The sequence below is a fragment of the Sminthopsis crassicaudata genome, chromosome 3 (assembly GCF_048593235.1).
Source record: "Sminthopsis crassicaudata isolate SCR6 chromosome 3, ASM4859323v1, whole genome shotgun sequence".
In the NCBI taxonomy this organism is placed as follows: Eukaryota; Metazoa; Chordata; class Mammalia; order Dasyuromorphia; family Dasyuridae; genus Sminthopsis; species Sminthopsis crassicaudata.
The window spans coordinates 259,346,517-259,366,621 of NC_133619.1; the positions used below are offsets into that span (position 1 = coordinate 259,346,517).

The window sequence follows — 20,105 nt, forward strand, 5'->3', positions numbered from 1 at the left end:
GCAAGGTAATCTCCTGACTATCTCTTTGTACATGTTCTTTGTGCACTTTAGTTAGGAGGTGATTCTTTCAGCTACCACCATTCTGTTCAGTAATTCTGAAGTTATTTCTCTTCTCTATTCATATATATTAATATCATCTACAGCCACCTTGTTTGCTAAATATCTCCATTCCAGAAAGGAGGCCAGTACCTGTAGCCTAGGTGTTCTACAGTGGAATTTCTCAGTAAGAGTGACTGCCTTCTCAGCTCCCAACAAAGCTCACTTCCCCTGCAGTTGAGTGGAACACTCCGCTGACTTGTCTGAGTTTGCCAGTATTTCCTTTTAATTAAAAGACAAAAGTGAGAAAGGAGGCCTCTTGCCCACATGGAGCAGGAAAGTACATAGTATTCATTAAAGAAAAGAGAAAAAAATGCATTTGGAACGAGGGGGAAACACCAGCCCCAAGGACCCTGGCCTTTTTCTACATTTCCTTTAAAAATATTTCCTCCTCTCCCCCAACCTTTAAATTACGAGAAAAACAGACAGGAAGGGGGAAAAGCAGTGGGGTTCACAGAAAAGGCAAACCGTTGGTTATGAGTCACCTTCAGCTGGCTTATAAAAAGGGTCTTAAATTAGTTGGAACTGGCTTCTTGAGCCTGGCGTGGGCTGCCATGCTGCTATCTAAAGAGATTGATCTGCCTGCAGATGACTGATGATTGCTGTCCCTTTGATTTTAGATATCTTCTTGTCTTCAGCACATGTGGGCATGTGCACGTACACACACACACACACACACACACACACACACACACTACACATGCCAGCCAAATGGAGGAAGTCTGTGGCCTCTCTAAGAAGCACTAGGTTTTTGCCTGACTCGTTGGGAAGAAAGAAACCTTGCTTGGTGAAACAGGTAGGTTATTAATCTTTCTTTCCCTCTTTCCTTCTTTTCTTTTTTTCTTTTTCCTCCTTTCTGTTGGTGAAAATAAGCAAAATAGAAAAGACAGAGTCAGACTTAGGAAGAGGGGATTGGTTGGACATGAGTTTAACTCCAAATAGGAATTTAACACCCCTGAAATGTAGAGATGTGATATCTCCCCAACTACCATTCAAGTGGCTGACTCTTTATGAATGCAGTCAGGTGGTCTCAAAGAGACGGGACTCTTGCACCTAAGCCCCTCTCCTAGGGCTAATCCCTCCTCTTCTAATTACAGGTTCCTCTACTTGCAATGTCAGGCAAACTCAAAGTAGAATTGACAGCCTAAACCTGCAGTATAAGTGTTAAAACTGTTAAGTTATCTATCTCTTTTCTCCAGGTGGAGCTGCTGTCTTTTCCTTTAGTGAAAGTATGAAACACTACAAATATTATTAGATTTTTTTCCCTATGAATTGATTAATTTTACCAACCTAATTTTTCTTTCCTTTTTAAAATTTGTTATATAGATTAGCTCTCTGGAAATGATAGGAATATAATAAAAATCATAAAGAAAACTGATAAATAAGAAAACAGTAATTTAAGAATGACAAAATTGTATAAAAAATTTTTGGAAGGTTTAATAATTTTCAAGGCATAGTTGATGAGACTGAAGATTAAGGGGATTTGCCTTAGCTGAATTTATATTACCTTATTGAAGATAGATCATATACAAACATTTATGAACAAGCAAAACTATTACCAAACACTGCTTTTTTAACTTTTATGGACAGTGAAACTGCACAGCTTTAGTGAACAGAGGGGCTGTTCTCAGAGCCAGAAAATCCCAGGTTCAAAGAATGTCTGACACATACTGGCTATATAAGCCTGAGCAAGTTATTAATTTCTTAATTAATACCCCAAACAACTCTATGACTGATATGCATTGGTAGAGATTTCTTCAATGGGATTTAGCTATACCAGTGAAATCATACAAATAAAGTTTGGAGACAAGCGGCTTCAATGGAGAGTCCTTAAAAATAAAGCATTGTGACACTCTAGAAAGAATACTGAATTTGATTCCAGATGACCAGTTCAAAAATCAGTTTGCTATTCACTCACATCTGTGATTTTGCTATTCACTCACTATATTTGTGACTGGGTCTCAGTTTCTTTTGATCTCTTTAATAACTTATCAACTGAATGATTTGAAAGAACTTTAAAAGTTTTAGACTAACAGCTAGAAAAAAACCTTAAAGACATGTAGTGTGAGCCCTTTTCCCCATTTAACCAATAAAGAGAGCCTGAAGCACAGAAGATATAAAATATAAACATATGCATTTGAGCATCAAAATCAATGTTTGCTATGTATTGATACTTCATGTAAACATAATACAGTGAAAAGAGTACTTTAAGTTTAACTTCAGACACCAATAAATATCCACAGGCCTTTGACCTTGAGAAAATCACTTAAAAACTCCCTGAACCTCTTTTTTGTCATCTTAAAAAGCAGAACATACTTACCATGCTTATGTTTAAAAAAAAAAAATGAGAATGCATATGAAAACTCTTTGAAAACTGTTAAATACAAATGTAAGATATTCAAATCCAGCAATTTATATATCCCAGGATTACCAAAAATAGACTTTAACTTATATATTAGAGCTAATGGAGGAAAGTCTTATTTTGCAGAGGTCCAAAATGGGAAATAATTTCTCCAATATCACATAGTAGGTTGATGACAGGCCCACTAGAATTTAATTTTAAATCTAGTCCTCTTTGAAATATTTTAACATTAATAATGATAATAATTTGGTAAAAAAAAATTACTCAAGAAATTATATAATTATTGTCTAGTATCAGATTAATATTTGTAGGGTGGATATACTTTTAAATTGATGTTAGATATGTATTTAAAAATCAATACCAATAGCATACAGTTATATAGCAATTTAATATTTACAAAGTACACCCTTTATAAGAATTCTGTAAGAAAGGTAACATAAATATTTCAAAAGAAGAGACAGAAGTAGGGGGAGTCAGGAAACTTATACAACTAATGTCAGAAGCTACAACTTGAACTTAAGTATTCTGCTCCAATCAATGTTTTTTGCATCACACCACTTTGCCTTTGCACAGATCCAAGCTCACAAATCCCTTTAACTATAACAAACCATTTGATCAATGAACAAGCATTTTTTAAAAACTCCTAGTATGTGACAGGAACTAAAGAACAAATGACAAAAAGTTCCTATTCTTGAGCTTACAGTCTACTAAGAGAAGATAGCATATCCATATAGATAGATACTAAGTAATTTAGGAGTAAGGTATGAACAACTGAGGGAGAGGATTAAAAAAAATTTTTTTCATATAGAAGGTAATGTTTAAGCTGAACTTTGATGTCACTTATATTCTAAGAGGAGGAATTAAGATAGGAGTATATTTCATACATGGGAAATACCTAGTATAAAAGATGAGAAAAAGTTATGTGTGAGGAATAAATAGTAGGAAGGAGAGTTTGGCTAGAGAGAAATAATGTATAATAAGACTAGAAAATAGGATAAAGTTAAGATGTGAAGGGCTTTAAACACTAGTTAAATATTACATAACTATAAGACATCAGAACTTTTAATAATCAAAGAACTTATTTATGTGAAGTACAAATTTACCTTTATATAAAGTAAACTATCTGAAGTGGGGGTAGGGGAAGATGTCAAATAATACAATAAACTATCTGATATGTTGGAGGAAGGGGTAAGGGAAGTGGCTTGGAAAGAAAGGATGAAGACTGAGAAAATGTCATTGGATTTAGCAAGTAAAAAAGCATTAGTAATGTTGGAGACAGAAGTTTTAGTCAAGTGGTGTTGTCATTATGAAAAATGAAAAAGTGAATAGAAGTTGAAAAGTTGGGCAATATAGATAACCTTTCCTAGGAGTATGGCTATGAAAAGAAGAGGAGATACATGATGGTAGCTTAAAAGAATGAAAGGATTATAAGAAAAATTTTGTGGGTTTTTTGTTCACATATATAAGTATCTCTACATTTTAATGTACATATGTATATGTATGTATATATAATATATATATTGTGTCCGTTCTAGTAAAAGGGATGGGACTGGCATTTTGTCTTTGAACCTCTGGTGTCTAGTTTGTTCATTTGAATTGAATTGCATAGAAAGCCATAGTTTAAGGTATACAATTCTAATTGTTATAATATATTGTAGCAATTAGAATGTATTATAATTTTCACAATTTTACTTTCCACATACAAATATAAAAAAGGTTAAAAGTACTCTCATGACTGTTTTCTTTATTCTAACAAATCAATATCCTAAAAAGAAAATAATAGAACAAAAATATCTATAATCCCAAACCAAAATTTTGCAAAAAAGGACGTAAAGGTCCTGAAAATAAAGTGACTTGCCCCAGATCACAAATGTCAAATTAATGGAAAGATCAGGACTAGGATCTCAATCTTCTGATTCCCAAGTCAGGGCTCTTTCTGTTATAATTCAATCACTGGTGCACAAAGAATATAATATTTTAACTTTTCAAAAGTTACAGGGTGGAATTCTTTCTTTTTCTTTTCTTTTTTTTTTTTTTTTTTTTTTGGTCTTCAAATTCCCAACAGATTTACTGTTAGTGTTAGTACAGATGTAAATAATTAATACAATAAACCATCTGATATGTTGGAGGAAGGGGTAAGGGAAGTGGCTTGGAAAGAAAGGATGAAGATTGAGAAAATTCATTCTAGATAGATTTCATTTTATTTCATTTAAACTTACTGTTTTTAAATTTGTTCTAATTTCTAAAATTTAGTGAAATTTTAAAATCTTACATCTTAACTTTTTCTCAAGAGAAATTTACTAATTGCCGCCCCCCCAGGCTGGGGTTAAGGTTAAGTGACTTGCCTAGGGTCGCACAGCTAGGAAGTGTTAAGTGTCTGAGATCATATTTGAACTCCGGTCCTCCTGAATTCAAGGCTGGTGCTCTATCCACTGCGCCACCTAGCTGCCCCAAAATTGACTAATTTTTAGCATGTTAAATGTTTTAAGTGTATATTTCCTGAACATCTTTTTAAAAAAACAATTTTAAATATGAGGTTCAATAGGATATGAAGTCTTACGTAAACTTTTTTGACTCTGGTGTTTAATACAATGCAAAGCACATAATTTGAGGAAAAAGGGAGGAAAGAAGGAAGGGAGGAAAGGAAGGAGGAAGGGAGGGAGGAAGGGAGGGAGGAAAAAAAGAAGGAAAGAGGGAAGGAAAGGAAAGGAAAAGGAAAGGAAAGGAAAGGAAAGGAAAGGGAAGGAAAGGAAAGGAAAAGGAAAGGAAAGGAAAGGAAAGGAAAGGAAAGGAAAGGAAAGGAAAGGAAAGGAAAGGAAAGGAAAGGAAAGGAAAGGAAAGGAAAGGAAAGGAAAGGAAAGGAAAGGAAAGGAAAGGAAAGGAAAGGAAAGGAAAGGAAAGGAAAGGAAAGGAAAGGAAAGGAAAGGAAGAGAAGGGAAGAGGAAGAGAAGGGAAGAGGAAGAGAAGGGAAGAGGAAGAGAAGGGAAGAGGAAGAGAAGGGAAGAGGAAGAAGAAGAGAAGGAGGGAGGGAGGGAGGAAGGGAGAAAGGAAAGGAGGGAGGGAGGGAGGAAGGGAGGAAGAAAGGGAGGGATGGAGAGAGGGAGAAAGGGGGAGAAAGAGGGAGGAGAAAGGTAGGGAAGAAGGGAGGGAGGAAGGGAGGAAAGGAAACTTTTTAAGACAATTTTACTTTTTATAATTTCTTCAGTTTTCAAATATAGAATGAGCAAGTTCTATATACATCAGAGAGATGTAAAAGAGTGGAAAACTACAAGCAGCCAAATCATCACATTAAAAGAAGTATATAGTAACAATCCTGGGAAATAAGCAATAAGCAGATCAGTAATTCATTTGCAATTTTACTCTTAAAAGAGATGCCTGAGAAGCTCAGCTATTTGCCCACAGCTCCACAAGTATACTTTAAAGGCCAAACGCTCCCTGATTTTAGGCCTTATGTATAACTTCTATCCATTATACCACATTTCAATTTAATGATGGAAATAAGAGGATAAAAAAATTGAATATGTATTCAATGACCCATTACTCAATAGAATAATTTATTTTTATTGAGAAACTAGATTAGCTGTTACACAAATGTAACAGAGGGAAGATACAATTTGACATTTTAATAAATAGTATTTCACATTATAGACCTACAAAAGTTTTCAAAGGACTGGACATGTTAGAAACTTTATATTATTACATTTTTCTAGTTGTTTTGTTTGTTCTAGGTATATTTATTTCATTTGATAATTCAATACAAACAAGTATTAAGTGCCTGCAATATATAAGGCGCTATGTTAGGTCATGAGATTATAAGATAAAATCAAAAGCTCTTGTTTGCAAGGCCTCCAATTGCTTCTCTATAATATTACCTCTTTTAGCTTCATCAGGTATGACTTCCTCAACTCAAGAAATAGACATTCCATCTTCTATTGCTGCATGGTGATATTATTTGTTCATTGCTTCCATTTCCATCATTTCTTAAATGTCCAGTAATGTACTACTACACAATTGGCATTTTATCATTTCTTCTGCCCATGTTGTCTATGAATATCTTTGTTACTTTCTCATAAGTAGTCTTTTGCATATACTATAAAAAAACACTAAATAAAAAGTGAGCACATATAATATGTAGATAATAGTAATGACTTTTAAACATACAAAATTCCACTTGATCTACTTTAAAATACTTCTTCACTAGTTCACATTAAGTAATTATATCCTTGCAATTACTATCACCACCACTGATATAGCACTTAAGCACTTAAGACAATTCTTCTATAATCAAGACTTAGTAAGCATTATATGCCAGAGGGCAGCTAGGTGGCGCAGTGGATAGAGCACCAGCCTTGAATTCAGGAGGACCAGAGTTCAAATCTGGTCTCAGACACTTAACACTTCCTAGCTGTGTGACCCTGGGCAAGTCACTTAACCACAGCCTCAGGGAAAAAAAAAAAAAAGCATTATATGCCAGGCACTATACAAGATATTGAAAATATAAAGAATGAAACAATCCCTAGTCTAAAGAAGCCTTCTTTAGAAGCCTGCATTCTAATGGGAGAAGAAAGTATATACTTGATGTAGTTTAAGTATAAAAATAATAATTAAAGTAAATAAATCCAAAATAAATAAGGAAGGAGGACAGTAGCAGATGAGATAGGAAAGAATAAAGAAAAGCTTCACATAAAAACTTGAGCTATTATTTACAGGAAAGGGATATTCTGTGCAAGAGAAATGAGAAGAAAATACATTGCACACATGAGAGATAATCAGTACAAAGCACAGAGACAAAGGAAGTGAGAAAGTTAGTTTGCCTGGAACACATAGTGGAAGAGAGGAGGTCATGTGTAACAAAACAGGAAAGACAGATTTGGGCAAGGTTACAAAGAACTTTAAAAGCTAAACAGAGGATTTTGTATTTTAGTCTAATGGAAATAGGGGATCATGAGCATTGATTGAATCAGAGAATCACATGGTCAGATATGCTTAAGGAAAATCAATTTGGCATTTATGTGGGAAATGAATTATAATAAAAAGAGACATAAAGCAGGTATAAAACTTGAGTCTTGAAATAACTGAATTAAAAGATGAGGGTGATCTGAACCAGGAGGCGTACTTCTGAATAGAAATGAGGGAGATACAAGAGACTGTAGAAACAGTAAGCTCTAGCAACTGTTTGCATGTGTGGGATGAGAGAGATGGAGGAGTTAAGAATGATGTCAATGATGTGGTGCCTTCCACAGAAATAGGAAAGCTTAGAAAACAGGAAAGTTTGGTGGAAAATATGAGTTCTGTTTTGGCCATGTTATGTTTGAAATAGAAGTCTGAAATTCAGAGAAATCTACTTTGAAATATCCAATAGGCAATTAGTGATGCAAAACTGATCAGATATTGGGACATGACATATTGATCAATTTAATAATTGAATTCTGATGAGCTGTGACCAAAAAATTCATCACACTGAGTGCAATTTGGTTATAAGTTTCTGAACTTAACTTGGTTGGCTTTTGGACAAAAAATACACACATCACTTCATCTATACTCAAGCTTGTGTTTCAATGCCATCACTTTTTTGAAATTCAGGACCAGCAACAAATCACAAGTTAAAGGTTAGGATTTTAATATAGTTTAAAAATACTATCCTGGAAATTAATTAGCATTTTCCACAATTTAGGCATAAATGTTTATCATTTATCATGAAGACTAGCTTTTTCCTAATTTTGTGCTATAGAAAAAATTTGAAAAAATTATTAATTTCCTACTGTTTTAAGAATTCAAGATGTCTAAGAAAATTTTCTGACATAGTCAATAAATCCTTACATAGTCAATCAATGAATAGGCACTGATTAAGTCTTGGGGATACAAAAAGAGGTAAAAGGTAGTCCCTGTCCTCAAGGACCTTACAAACTAATGGGAGAGACAACATGCAAATAAATATATAACAAACTAAATACAGGATAAACAGGAGATAATGGATGGAAAGCACTAAAATTAAAAGAGAATAGGGACGGCTTCTTGCAGAAAGTAGGATTTTAGTTAGGATAGAAAGGAAGCCAGGGAAGTCAAAGTAGTCAAGAGCAGAGAAAGGAGAGCATTCCCGGCATGGGAAACAAAGAAAAGATTCAGAGCTGAAAGATTTTCTTATTCGCGAAATAGCCAGGAAGTTGTTGTCATTGGATTGAAGAATGTATATTAAGAATTAGGTGTGACATGACTGTAAATGTGGTACGGAAGAAAAAGAGAAAGGAACTATGTTATAAAAAGCTTTGAATGTCAAACAGAACATTTCATATTTACTCCTGGAGTAACTGGAGAAAGAGGGGTGAGAGGATAACATGATCAGATCTATGTTTTAGGAAAATCACTTTTTGGCTAAATGGAGTATGGATAGGGGTGGGGAGAGAGGAAGCAGACAGACTCACCAGTGGTTATTGCAATAATCTAGCTATGAAGCTATAAGGAACTACACTTGAGCAGTTATAGCATCAGAGAAAAAAAAATTATATAAAAGAGATGCTTGGCAAAGGCTTGGATATTAAGAGGCAAGGGAGGGGAGAGAATTTAGAATGACTTTAAATTGTGAGACTGAGGGACTAGAAGAATTTTGTTGTTCTCTACAGTAATAGAGAAGGTAGGAGCTGGAGAGGATTTAGAGGAAAAAATGAGTTGAGTTTTGTACTTCTGGATTTTCAGGTGTCTACTACACATACACTTTGAGATATCTGAGAAGCAGTTGAATAAACATTAGCAAAAGGCACTCATGAAAATTTTTGGTTCTAAAAGAGTGTTAGTATTTGAACTAAAAAGTAATGAATACTAATAAAAATAATTGAGTTTACAAATGTCAAATATAAACATACAAAAATGTAAACAGCCTTCCCATATATATATATATACACACACACATATATGTAATAAAATTTTGAGAAAATGAGTTAATCATTTAAACTACTTTTTTTTTTTTATTCTAAGCACTTTAATAAATGCATCTCAGATAGCCCAAAGACTAAAAAGTACCATTGAAAATGATATATTTCTCTTCGTTTGGAAATTTCCAAACCAAGATAGTTTCTGCCCTGTCAAAATATATAAAGTATAAAAATTCCCCCAATAAATTCTATTTAGTACTGAATCACATAGCTAGTTTCATTATGAAATGAAAGAAAGAAAATTTCCCTCTTTTTGCTAAATGAGTCACATACTAAGATGACATTTTAACTTCTAGGTTCTGCTAAAGCATTACCGAAACCTGAAGCTTGTGAGAGCCATGCACTCAGCATAAAAGGGTATCATCTGACTCCTTTACAGGAAGTATCAAACTTTATCTTTTAAAAAAGAATTCCTTCAGAAAGACAGTAGTTTATAAAACAAAAGAAACTATGAGACAAGATTCAATTCAATAAATTAAAAAAAAAAACTTAATAAGCACCTATACCATATTTAGATTTTCTTTATGTAGATGAACATCATTGAAGAAGAATGGATGCTCTCAAAAAGGTTCGATAAGTACCCCCATTTACAAAATAGTATTTCCAGGGAAGTGTGAGAGTGAAAGTAAATTAAATTTACTATAGAAATGAAATCTGACCAGAATTTTACTTTTGCAAAATGTATTAATTCAAAGTTTTTAGCTTAAAAAAAAAATTTAATTTGCCAATTACTAAACTGGACTAAAGAAAAATATATGTGTATGTGTATGTACATATGTATGTATGTGTACATGTGTATATAGAGATAATAGTTATAGGAAAGAAAGAAAGAAAGAAAGAAAGAAAGAAAGAAAGAAAGAAAGAAAGAAAGAAAGAAAGAAAGAAAGAAAGAAAGAAAGAAAGAAAGAAAGAAAGAAAGAAAGAAAGAAAGAAAGAAAGAAAGAAAGAAAGAAAGAAAGAAAGAAAGAAAGAGGGAGGGAGGGAGGGAGGGAGGGAGGGAGGGAGAGAGAGAGAGAGAGAGAGAGAGAGAGAGAGAGAGAGAGAGAGAGAGAGAGAGAAAGAAAGAAAGAAAGAAAGAAAGAAAGAAAGAAAGAAAGAAAGAAAGAAAGAAAGAACACCAATGCAAACATTCTTACAATTTTGCTATTTAGAGTACTTCACTAATGACTTTCAACAAAATAAATCTATATAAATCACTAAATACCATAAATGATCAAATAAATTTAAAGTATTATATTAGTCTATAGACAACTCCAGATTATAAAAATGTTCAAACTATCTTTTACATTATAATTTACCTAGCTTTTAAGCAACCCGTTAACTAGAAAATATGTTCCTTTCTTAAAAATAAAAATTTGCATTAAGACCTTCATTAAATTAAATTCTTCCATCTGCATAGTCACATATTTATATATAATCTTTTTGTTTTCTATTTTGCAGGAAACACAAATATCAAGAAAGAAAAAACTTGTGATTTGAATCTCATTCTTTATGCTCTGAATACTGAAAAGTAGCTACAGGTTTATATGTTGTTAATGCTAATCGTGATAGGGGTTTTTCTCTTTTACTTCTGACTGACTCCTACATGTTAGCATTAACAGTATATGGCCCATTATCAGCATTCACATGAAACAAGTTCCTGCTGTGGAAGGATGATAGAAGAATGTGAGTCACCCTACTGGAAAAACATAACTAATGTATTTTTATTTGTATTTTTAACCATAGCTTGTTCATTGAGATACACCAGTCTGAAATTACAAAATTGTTATTTTTAAAGTCAAAACATTATATTTTCATTAGCAAGAAAAATATAATACAAATCAATGTTTCTAAATCTATTTTCTTGGGAGGTTTTTTTGTAACAATATAATAGCATAACAATTTTAGTGGATACTATCACAATTTAGCTAGTATATGATTAAAACACTGTAAAACATTTTAGTAATTTAATTTTCACTTAACGAATTAGAAGCCCTAATTGCCTTCAGGTCAAGAATGGATAAATACCTGGTTCTAACTATGTTTTATGATTTTTCCATCAGCATTTTTTAAAAGGTCAAAATTTTATTTTCCCCTTTAATTTCCTAACTTTCTATTTTATTTTTTAAAATGCAAAGCAACAACTTTCAATTATTCAACAGATTTAGAAGGGTGAATAATGCTAAAGTTAAATATTTAGTATAATTATTTCAGTATAAATAAGATTTACCTTTAAAGGCACAAAAACAAATTTATAGGTAATTAATAAAAGCATTAGGTAATGAATTAAAGTAATGAGCAAAGAAAAGTTTTCCAGATTAAACATCTTCTAGTCATAGGACAATAGATCTGGTCTCACCATAATACTTTTGCTGCACCTGACCTTTCTTTGAAAATGTCTTTAAAAAAAAAAAAAGGATTTCTTTCCTTTCTTTTTCATATTTAATATTTAGTTACTTAAGATAACCACCTAGGAGAGTGATTAACAATACCCTTCCAGATCACTAAAAACTGGTTATGAGAGGTCTCTACATACTGTTAACTGTTAGAAAGCGGGCTACTTTTCATTTGGAAATTTGAAATTATTCTTCCTCAATAAGAACTCGAACAGCAATAGTTACTAAAATATATACTTGAGCTACATTAACTTTGAGGAATAAATACTATCATACATGTTATTCACAGGTTAAGAGATGCCTTTTTTTTTCTTAATGTGTTAGTACAAAAGAAAATCATAGCTTCCCCCCTCTTATCTGCAGCAAAGGAAAAAAAAAAAAAAACAACCTGTAAATCCCTATGCATACATGATTTGCTTTGTTGAAGAGATTTCTCTTTGTTTTCTATTAAGCTAAAATAAACTAAAACATGAGTAATGAAAAAGTAATGACTTGTCATACTTAGAGACATGTTTTAATAACTGTTACTAGAACAAGATAAATACCTTGTCAAACATTTTAACAACTTTCTTGCTTATTTGTTTATGTATATGTTTTCTTATTTATATTATTTTACTCAGGAAACCTTTATATTGACTTCAAATGTATACACACATACACACACAAAATTACTATTATTTTCTAATGTTTTTAATAGAAATAAATGTTCAATTTCATCAAAAGCTTTTTCCGAGTCTCTTGATATAGTAACATAGTTTTTGTTGTTCTTGTTACTAATATGGTCAATTATGTTTATATTTTTTCTAATATTGAAGTAGTCCTGTATGCCTATGGTATATATGTTGCTATAGTCATCTTGCTAATATTTATTTCATTTAAAATTTTTGCATCTCCAATAGAGCAGTGAAGAACTGAACCAGCTACACCCAGTGAAAGAATACTGGGAGATGACTATGAACCACTACATAGAATTCCCAATCCCTCTATTTTTGTCCACCTGCATTTCTGATTTCCTTCATAGGCTAATTGTACACTATTTCAAAGTCCGATTCTTTTTGTACAGCAAAATAAACATATGGACATGTATAAATATATTGTATTCAACTTATACTTTAACATATTTAACATGTATTGGTCAATCTGCCATCAGGGGGAAGGGGTGGGGGGAAGGATGGGAAAAATTGGAACAGAAGATTTTGCAATTGTCAATGATGAAAAATTACCCATGCATATATGTTGTAAATAAAAAGCTATTAAAAATAAAATAAAATAAAATTTTTGCATCAATTTTCATTAGGGATATTGTTCTATGGTTTTCTTTCTGTTTTGACTCTCTGATTTTGGTATCAAGACCATATTTGTATCAGAGAAGAAAATTAATGGACTCCTTTTCTAATTTTTTCCAACAATTTATTTTGAAATTGTTTTCTAAAATGTTTATTAGAACTCATTTATAAATCATTCTATTACCAAGGTTTGCTCTTTAGGAGTTCATTGCCTTTTCTAAACCAGGGATATTTTTGCACCCTATTTTCTGTTCTGTTAATTGGGGAAATTCATATTTTTTATGAATATTATTTTCATTCATCTACTTTGTTTAGATTGTCAGTTTTGTTGGCGTATACAATTTTTAAAAATAGCTCCTAAAATTTTCTCTTATTTCAACTTCATTAGTTGGAAATTCATCTTTTTTGTTTTTTTATACTAGTAATTTGATTTTTTAAAAAATCAAATTAGCTAATAACTTATCTTTGAAGAGAAAAAAAATTCTAGTTTCTAGTTTTACTAATTCAATGAGATTTTTATTTTCAATTTTGTTCATCTTTCCTTAGTGTTGCAGGATTTTTAATTTGATGTTTAATTGGAGGGTTTTAATTTGTTTGTTTTCTAAGATTTTTTTTAGTTGCATGTCCAATGCATTCATCAGCTTTCTCTTATTTAAAAAAAAAAAAAAAAAGTTTAGAGATATGAAATTTCTCCTAAGTACTACTGTGGCTGCTACCCACAAATTTTACTGTTTTATCATTGTCATAATCATATTTAATGAAATTATCAATTGCTTCTATTATTTATTGCTTGCATATGTTTACCTTTTTATCCCTCTTAGACTCCTATTCTTGTATGTCAAATTTTTTACTCAGCTTTGGTCTTTTCATCAGGAATGCCTGGATATTCCAGGAACTGGCATAAATTGACTTTAACATATTCCTAGTAAGGTGCCTCTCTACAATATCTCCTTCTTGTAGGAGGTGAGTTGTAGAATTAGGTCTGATGATTTGGAGCACACTACAATTCCCAAAGCTTTTAGGCTCAAGGTCCTGAGCTATTTCTATCAGAAGATAGAAGATAGTAGTCCACATGGTGGTAGTGATTTGACTTACCTTGGCACATACTGTCCCTTTTCTCAATATGTAGTCTTTTTTTTTTTTTCTTTTTGACATAGAGCTGACAAATCTTCCTAAGTCTGAAATGTAGTTACTCCTTGATCTTCTAATTTGTTTATAAAATCACTCTTTATACCTAAATCATTTGAAGTTAATTGTGTTTAATGATTTGACGTTAGTCTATACTTAATTTCTGTGAAAATGCCTTCAGATTTGTTGCGTTATGATTTTTATTGTTGTTGAATTTACTCCAGTAGCTAAGATCTACTTTACCAACACAACTATTTCCATTTTCGTTTGTATATTGTGCTTATAATCTATTTGTTCCTGATTTGATATCTTTCTTTGGTAGTTTGGTATGGCATTGAAAAAATTCATCTAAGTAGCATTATTATTATATTGGCTCAATCTTTACTATAAGTACTATTCCCACCTTAACTGCTCTCTCGAAAGTCACTAATGATCTTAGTTGCCTTTTTCCCAGTCCTTGTTCTCTTTAACTCTTTAGCCTTTGACACTTTTATCACTCTCTCTTCCATGATAATCTATTTTTAGACCACTTTCTCCTGTTCTCTTCCTACCTTTTTAACATCTCTTTCTCTGTCTCAGACTTTGCTGGATCCTCATTCAAATCATGCTCTCTAGTTTGCAAAGGCCCTGTCTTGGGCTTTCATCCCTTCTTTTTCTGTACTATTTGATTTAGCTATCTCATCAGCTCCCATAGATGCTTTTTCTTCCTCTTAACTCCATTTTTGTCAAAGCCCCCTTTGATAATTTCATGAAACTTATGGACCCCTCCTCAGAATGCTGCTTTTTCCTCATTGAAAAAAAAAGCTAAATTTCAAATTTTCTTGTTCACTTTAGTTGTGTCTGATTCCAAGATCTCATTTGCGGTTTTCTTGGCAAAGACACTGGAGTGGCTCACTATTTTCTTCTCCAGTTCAATTTTAAGGATGAGGAACTGAAGCAGAGTTAATTGACTTGCCTAGGAGCACACCAATGGGTAAGCAACTGAGGCCAGATTTGCACTCAGGAAGATGAGACTTCCTGACTTCAGGTTCAGCTCTGTGTCCACTGAGACACATAGCTGCCCCTAAATTTCATGTAGAGGTTACCAAAAGTATTTTCCTATCCTAAATACCATAGACTAAAATGTAAAGAATATCAATTCTAAAAAGACAATAACCTATGAGTCAACTACAGGGCCTCCAGGAAATTTGGAAGATCCTGAAAAGTAATAAATAGTAAGATGAAAGAATGTAGACCTCATTACATAACTAGATTTTATCTTTAGCAATTATATCTTGTGTATGTGTGGGGCAGGAGGAGGAATGAATGTCTGCCTCTGGCTACTAAAAAAAAAACGCCAACACTTCGGAGGGCAAGGAGAAACTGTGTGGGTTAACTATCTTCTCTTGTCTGCTTCTGTTGGCTAAATAAAACCTTATCCCCTAAATGTGCTGAAAGAGCCTAGCATAAAGCAAATTGAATCAAAGTTCCTGGAATTCAGCAAGATAAAAGTCAGACAGAAGCATCTCATGTTTATATCTTGAGTCTCAGTATTTTACAACAGCAATTTGTCATTATTGATAGTGGGGTCTAAAATATATGTGTGTGTTATGTATGTATATACATATGATATATATGTAATATATTTATATATATTACATGTAATATGTATTTATATATTATATATAATAATATTAAATATATAATAAATCTATAAAAACCTATTTCTGGAAAATTTTTAGAATATATTAAGAAAATAATTTGTAAGCACAGAAAGGAAACAAGGCTTATTAAAAGCCACTACAGCTTGATCAAGAACAGCTCATGTAGATTAACTTATTTCCTTTTTTCCCCTATTAAGCATGGTAATAAAACTGCGTATTATCAGCATAATAAAGACTTCTATAACTGTGGCCTAATTGGCTAAGCTTAGTGAGCTAAGAGATAATAGGTAAAAATGGAATTGGTACAATGACTGGAATTAAAGAATGACCATATTACAGCAAACTTGGAGATAGGCATCTTGTGATGAATATGTTTAGCAACAACCTTGGTGAAGTCAGATATTTTCATCAATTTGAAAATACCACAAAGCTCAAATGACAGAGCTCAGATCCCAAAAGACAGTCAATAATAAATTAATTTACAAGATTTAAGTAGGGTGAAATATAATAGGGGAAAGATAAGCTAAATAAGTTCACAACTGCCTACTTACACAGCAGTTTGGGGTATTTTGTTTATTTGATGTTCCAAAAAAAGCTTTGTGATGGGGTTAGTGAACCTGCGAACTCAATATGAATAAGCAATGTTATATGGGAGTGCAGAAGGCTAAAAAGACAACACAAAAAACTTTATGATTAGGTTCCATCTGCAATAATATGTCACATTCTTAAGAAGATAGGGACAAGAAGAATGATCAAGAAAGTGAGAGAACTAGAAAATAAACATAACTGTAAGTAACTGAAGATGTTTATTACCCTGAAGACAACCTAAGGAAGCCATGTTAGACTTCTTCAATTATTTTAAGGGCATAGATTAAATTTAATTCTCCTTGTCCTGGAGGGCAAACCCTAGATCAATAAGTTGGAAGTTGCAAGGGGCATATTTATATTTGATATAAGAAAAAAAATGTTCCACCTAGCTTTCTGGAAGTCCTCTGAATGGGCCTTGGTTTCAGCAGAATAATCACAAGAATAGTCAGGAATAAAATCCGAAGTCTTTATTATCTGGGGCCTGGTTAGTTTTCTGGGGGACCTTCAGATGGGCTTTGTTCTCAGTGGAGAAAAGCAGGAGGCAGGAGAGCCACCAGGATGGTGGGAGATGGAATGTCTCCCTTCCAGTCCTTCTTAGCCTTTATATATTCGATTACAATTACATCATTACAGCACACCATGCATGTGTGAACTTATGAGAACCATTATATCCCCATGATAAGTACTAAGTATATATGTAAATTAGATAACCATTGTCTCATCAATTCCTCTTAGTTAACACCTTGTTTCAAGTATACTTCTTTCAAATATACTTCTCCAGAGTTCTGGCTCTTTACAAAAAACTTCCTAACAATTAGAATTATTCAAAAGCAGAATAGACAGCCCCAAAAGGATATAGGTACTTCCCTCATTGGAGGTTTTCTAGGGACTGGACAACTTGTTTGTCTGGTTTGTAACAGATGGCCTCTCAGTTCTCTTCCTACTCTTATATTGTTAACAGTTAGCTAGCGCTCTCTCTCTGTCTCTTCTGTATGATGTATATGTGTATATATATATATATATATATATATATATATATATATATATATATATATATATGCATGTGTGTATGTGTTTGCATGTATGTGAATATGTGTATTTATACAACATATATATGCAGCTGTTCCACTGATATTAAAAAATCAGGACTCCTTGTCAGCTAATTACTTTGTTCATTATCATCTCATGACTAAGTCATCAATCACTAAAATCCACTAAAAGTAAATTTATTTAGATGTTTTTAGACGAAAAACAAGCATGTTAAAAAGTTAATTAGTAAAACTTTACCTTCAAAATCTAAGATTAAATTTAATACTAATTATTTAAGACTGAATATGGGCCCAGCAACAGAATTCAACTTTATCTTCTTCAAGAAACAACAACTCTGATGCTTTGAAGCTTGATGAATTGTTTTTTACCATAAAAACTCTCAGGAATTGTCATGTGTGAAGGGGATACCTACATTGATGAAACCTATACATCCATAAAATGAAATCGAATTTTAAGATGAACTTCCAAATGAATTGAATATGTTATAGATGCCATATAGTTCAACTTTTCATTAACTAACCATCATCACTATTATGAATTAAGCTATTCCACTTTTTTTCAAAAAATTCTTAATTCAACTTAGAAAATATACATTTGAAAAACAAGACATTTTTCACAATATGACTAATACAAAGAAAAAACATTAAAAAGTTAATGAAAATGACAACATCTTTAAGAGTAAATTCTAATCTAGGAAGGAATATAAAAAGTAGCAGAAAAAAATTAACCCACATTTAAATAATTATTTAACTATAACATCAGAACCCTGATTTGATCTGGTTTTAACTCAGCTGATAAAAACTGCTCAACTTACTTAATTTAAATATTAATAAAATGTATTTATAAAATTTTATTCATATTATTTCATTATTTGCATATGTTTAATAAATCAATTAATAAAATATATTTCTCAAAGAAAGAATATTCATTTATTTTTTTGATAGCTGAAACATAAAGCTTTCTGCAACAGAATCACAGATTTAGAATCAAAAAAGACCCTAAAAGTCATTTAATGCAGTCTTAACCTTTTGTATCAGAAACATATCTGTCAGTGTGTGAAGGCTCTTGATCCTTTCTCATAATAATGTTTATGCTTGAGGTTTCAATTAATTGAAAGAGTTATTAAAATATTTTTTCAGGAACAAGTTCATGGGCCCAATTTAAGAGCACCAAAGAAAAGTGCAACCCATTGACTATACAAATGAGAAAATTGAGCTTCATATAAGTCACGTAGTCAAGGCTATAGACTTTAAGTAGCAGGGTCTGACACCAAATTCAGCTCTCTCCACTATACAATTCAGTTTAAGCATCTTTGTAAACACATACAAACAAATATAAAAATATTTTTAAATTTTAATTTATTTTCCATATTTTTAAAATCCAGGTATGCTCAAACAGCTGCATTTCCTATTGTTTCTTTATTTTCATCTTCTGTTACCTGTAAAATATTAAGGCAATTACTTTACAGAAGCTTACAGGTTTATAATCTAAATCATTTTCAAAATACACTATATTTACTTGAAATAAATAGCAAGTCAATCGTTGCTTTACAAAAATAAGCAAAGTGGTCAGTACTGATCCTAATAAAATTTAGTCATTTGTCAAGTATATTTAAGATATCAATTACTAAGGTAAAAAGGCTAAGGTCTGTAAAATATTACAAAACAATGATTTCTACTCTTTATTTACTAGATTCACAGCCATTCTTTATTTAACCTTCTACTCTATTCTCTCTGTATCTATCTCCATATGTGTGTATATATATGTATATGTATACATATATATATAAAGTTCTATAACTTAATAATCAGAAATATTTTTCTTGATTTATTCCTTTTATTTTCTTCATCTAAAATTACCACTGATACATGTTTAAAAAGCATAATAGTAAGCAAGCCATCCTTTCCATGGATGCAAGAGAATAATTATCTTATATTATTATTACATATTAGCAAGTATAAATGTTATGGATAATAATGAATTTGGGCTAATTTTCCAAAACTGGGAATACCTATTAGTAATTTCATTAAGTGTTAAGGCAACTAAATGGTGTAGTAGGATAAAGTGCCAGGCTTAAGGTCAGGAAAATTCATTCTACTGAATTTAAATCTGGCCTCAGGTACTTTCTAGCTATGTAATGCTGGGCAAGTCACTTAACCCTATTCCTCATCTATAAAATGAACTGAAAAAGGAAATGATAAACTACTCCACTATTTTTGCCAAAAAAACCAACAAACAAAAAAACCACAAATAGCATATTTTAAAAACAACAAAAATCTCAAATATATATTTATATACTGCATTTAACTACTATGTATTTATCTTCTATGTGTCAAGTACAAGGTAAATAAGAGGAATAAAATACATAGTCTCTAAAAGCAATTGAATTAAAAATATAATCAAACACCAAAGTGAGGGATTTTAATGAATATGCAAAGAGGAAGGGAAAGGGAACTCAAGAAAGAAAAAGCATGAATAAAAGTTATGAAGGTGGAAACCAAAGTGGTATTGATATGGGATTTAAAGTAAAAGACCTTTCGGAAGCATCAGGAAGATCTAGTAGGAAAAACACAGTAAGGCCAAAGTATGGAGGTCTAAGTCCATAGTTTTCTCATGTACAAACTTTTGCCATTTTTCCTTTTTATTCT

At 32.0% G+C, this 20,105-nt stretch overlaps 1 protein-coding gene and 1 long non-coding RNA gene across 2 annotated transcripts in view; one reads left to right on the forward strand and one right to left on the reverse strand.

Moving 5' to 3' along the window:
• The first annotated feature begins 805 nt into the window (after positions 1–805).
• Positions 806–10,934, forward strand: LOC141561238 (uncharacterized). Its single transcript, XR_012487998.1, has 3 exons — positions 806–892; positions 9,684–9,744; positions 10,828–10,934. It is a non-coding gene; the product is annotated as an uncharacterized LOC141561238 (long non-coding RNA).
• A 7,864-nt stretch (positions 10,935–18,798) lies between these two features.
• MRPL39 (mitochondrial ribosomal protein L39) overlaps positions 18,799–20,105 on the reverse strand; it is a 28,155-nt gene continuing 26,848 nt past the window's right edge. The window contains exon 10 of the mRNA XM_074300573.1: positions 18,799–18,895. Coding sequence (XP_074156674.1) covers positions 18,848–18,895 — 48 coding nt within the window. The 3' untranslated portion in view covers positions 18,799–18,847. The remainder of the gene's footprint in view (positions 18,896–20,105) is intronic.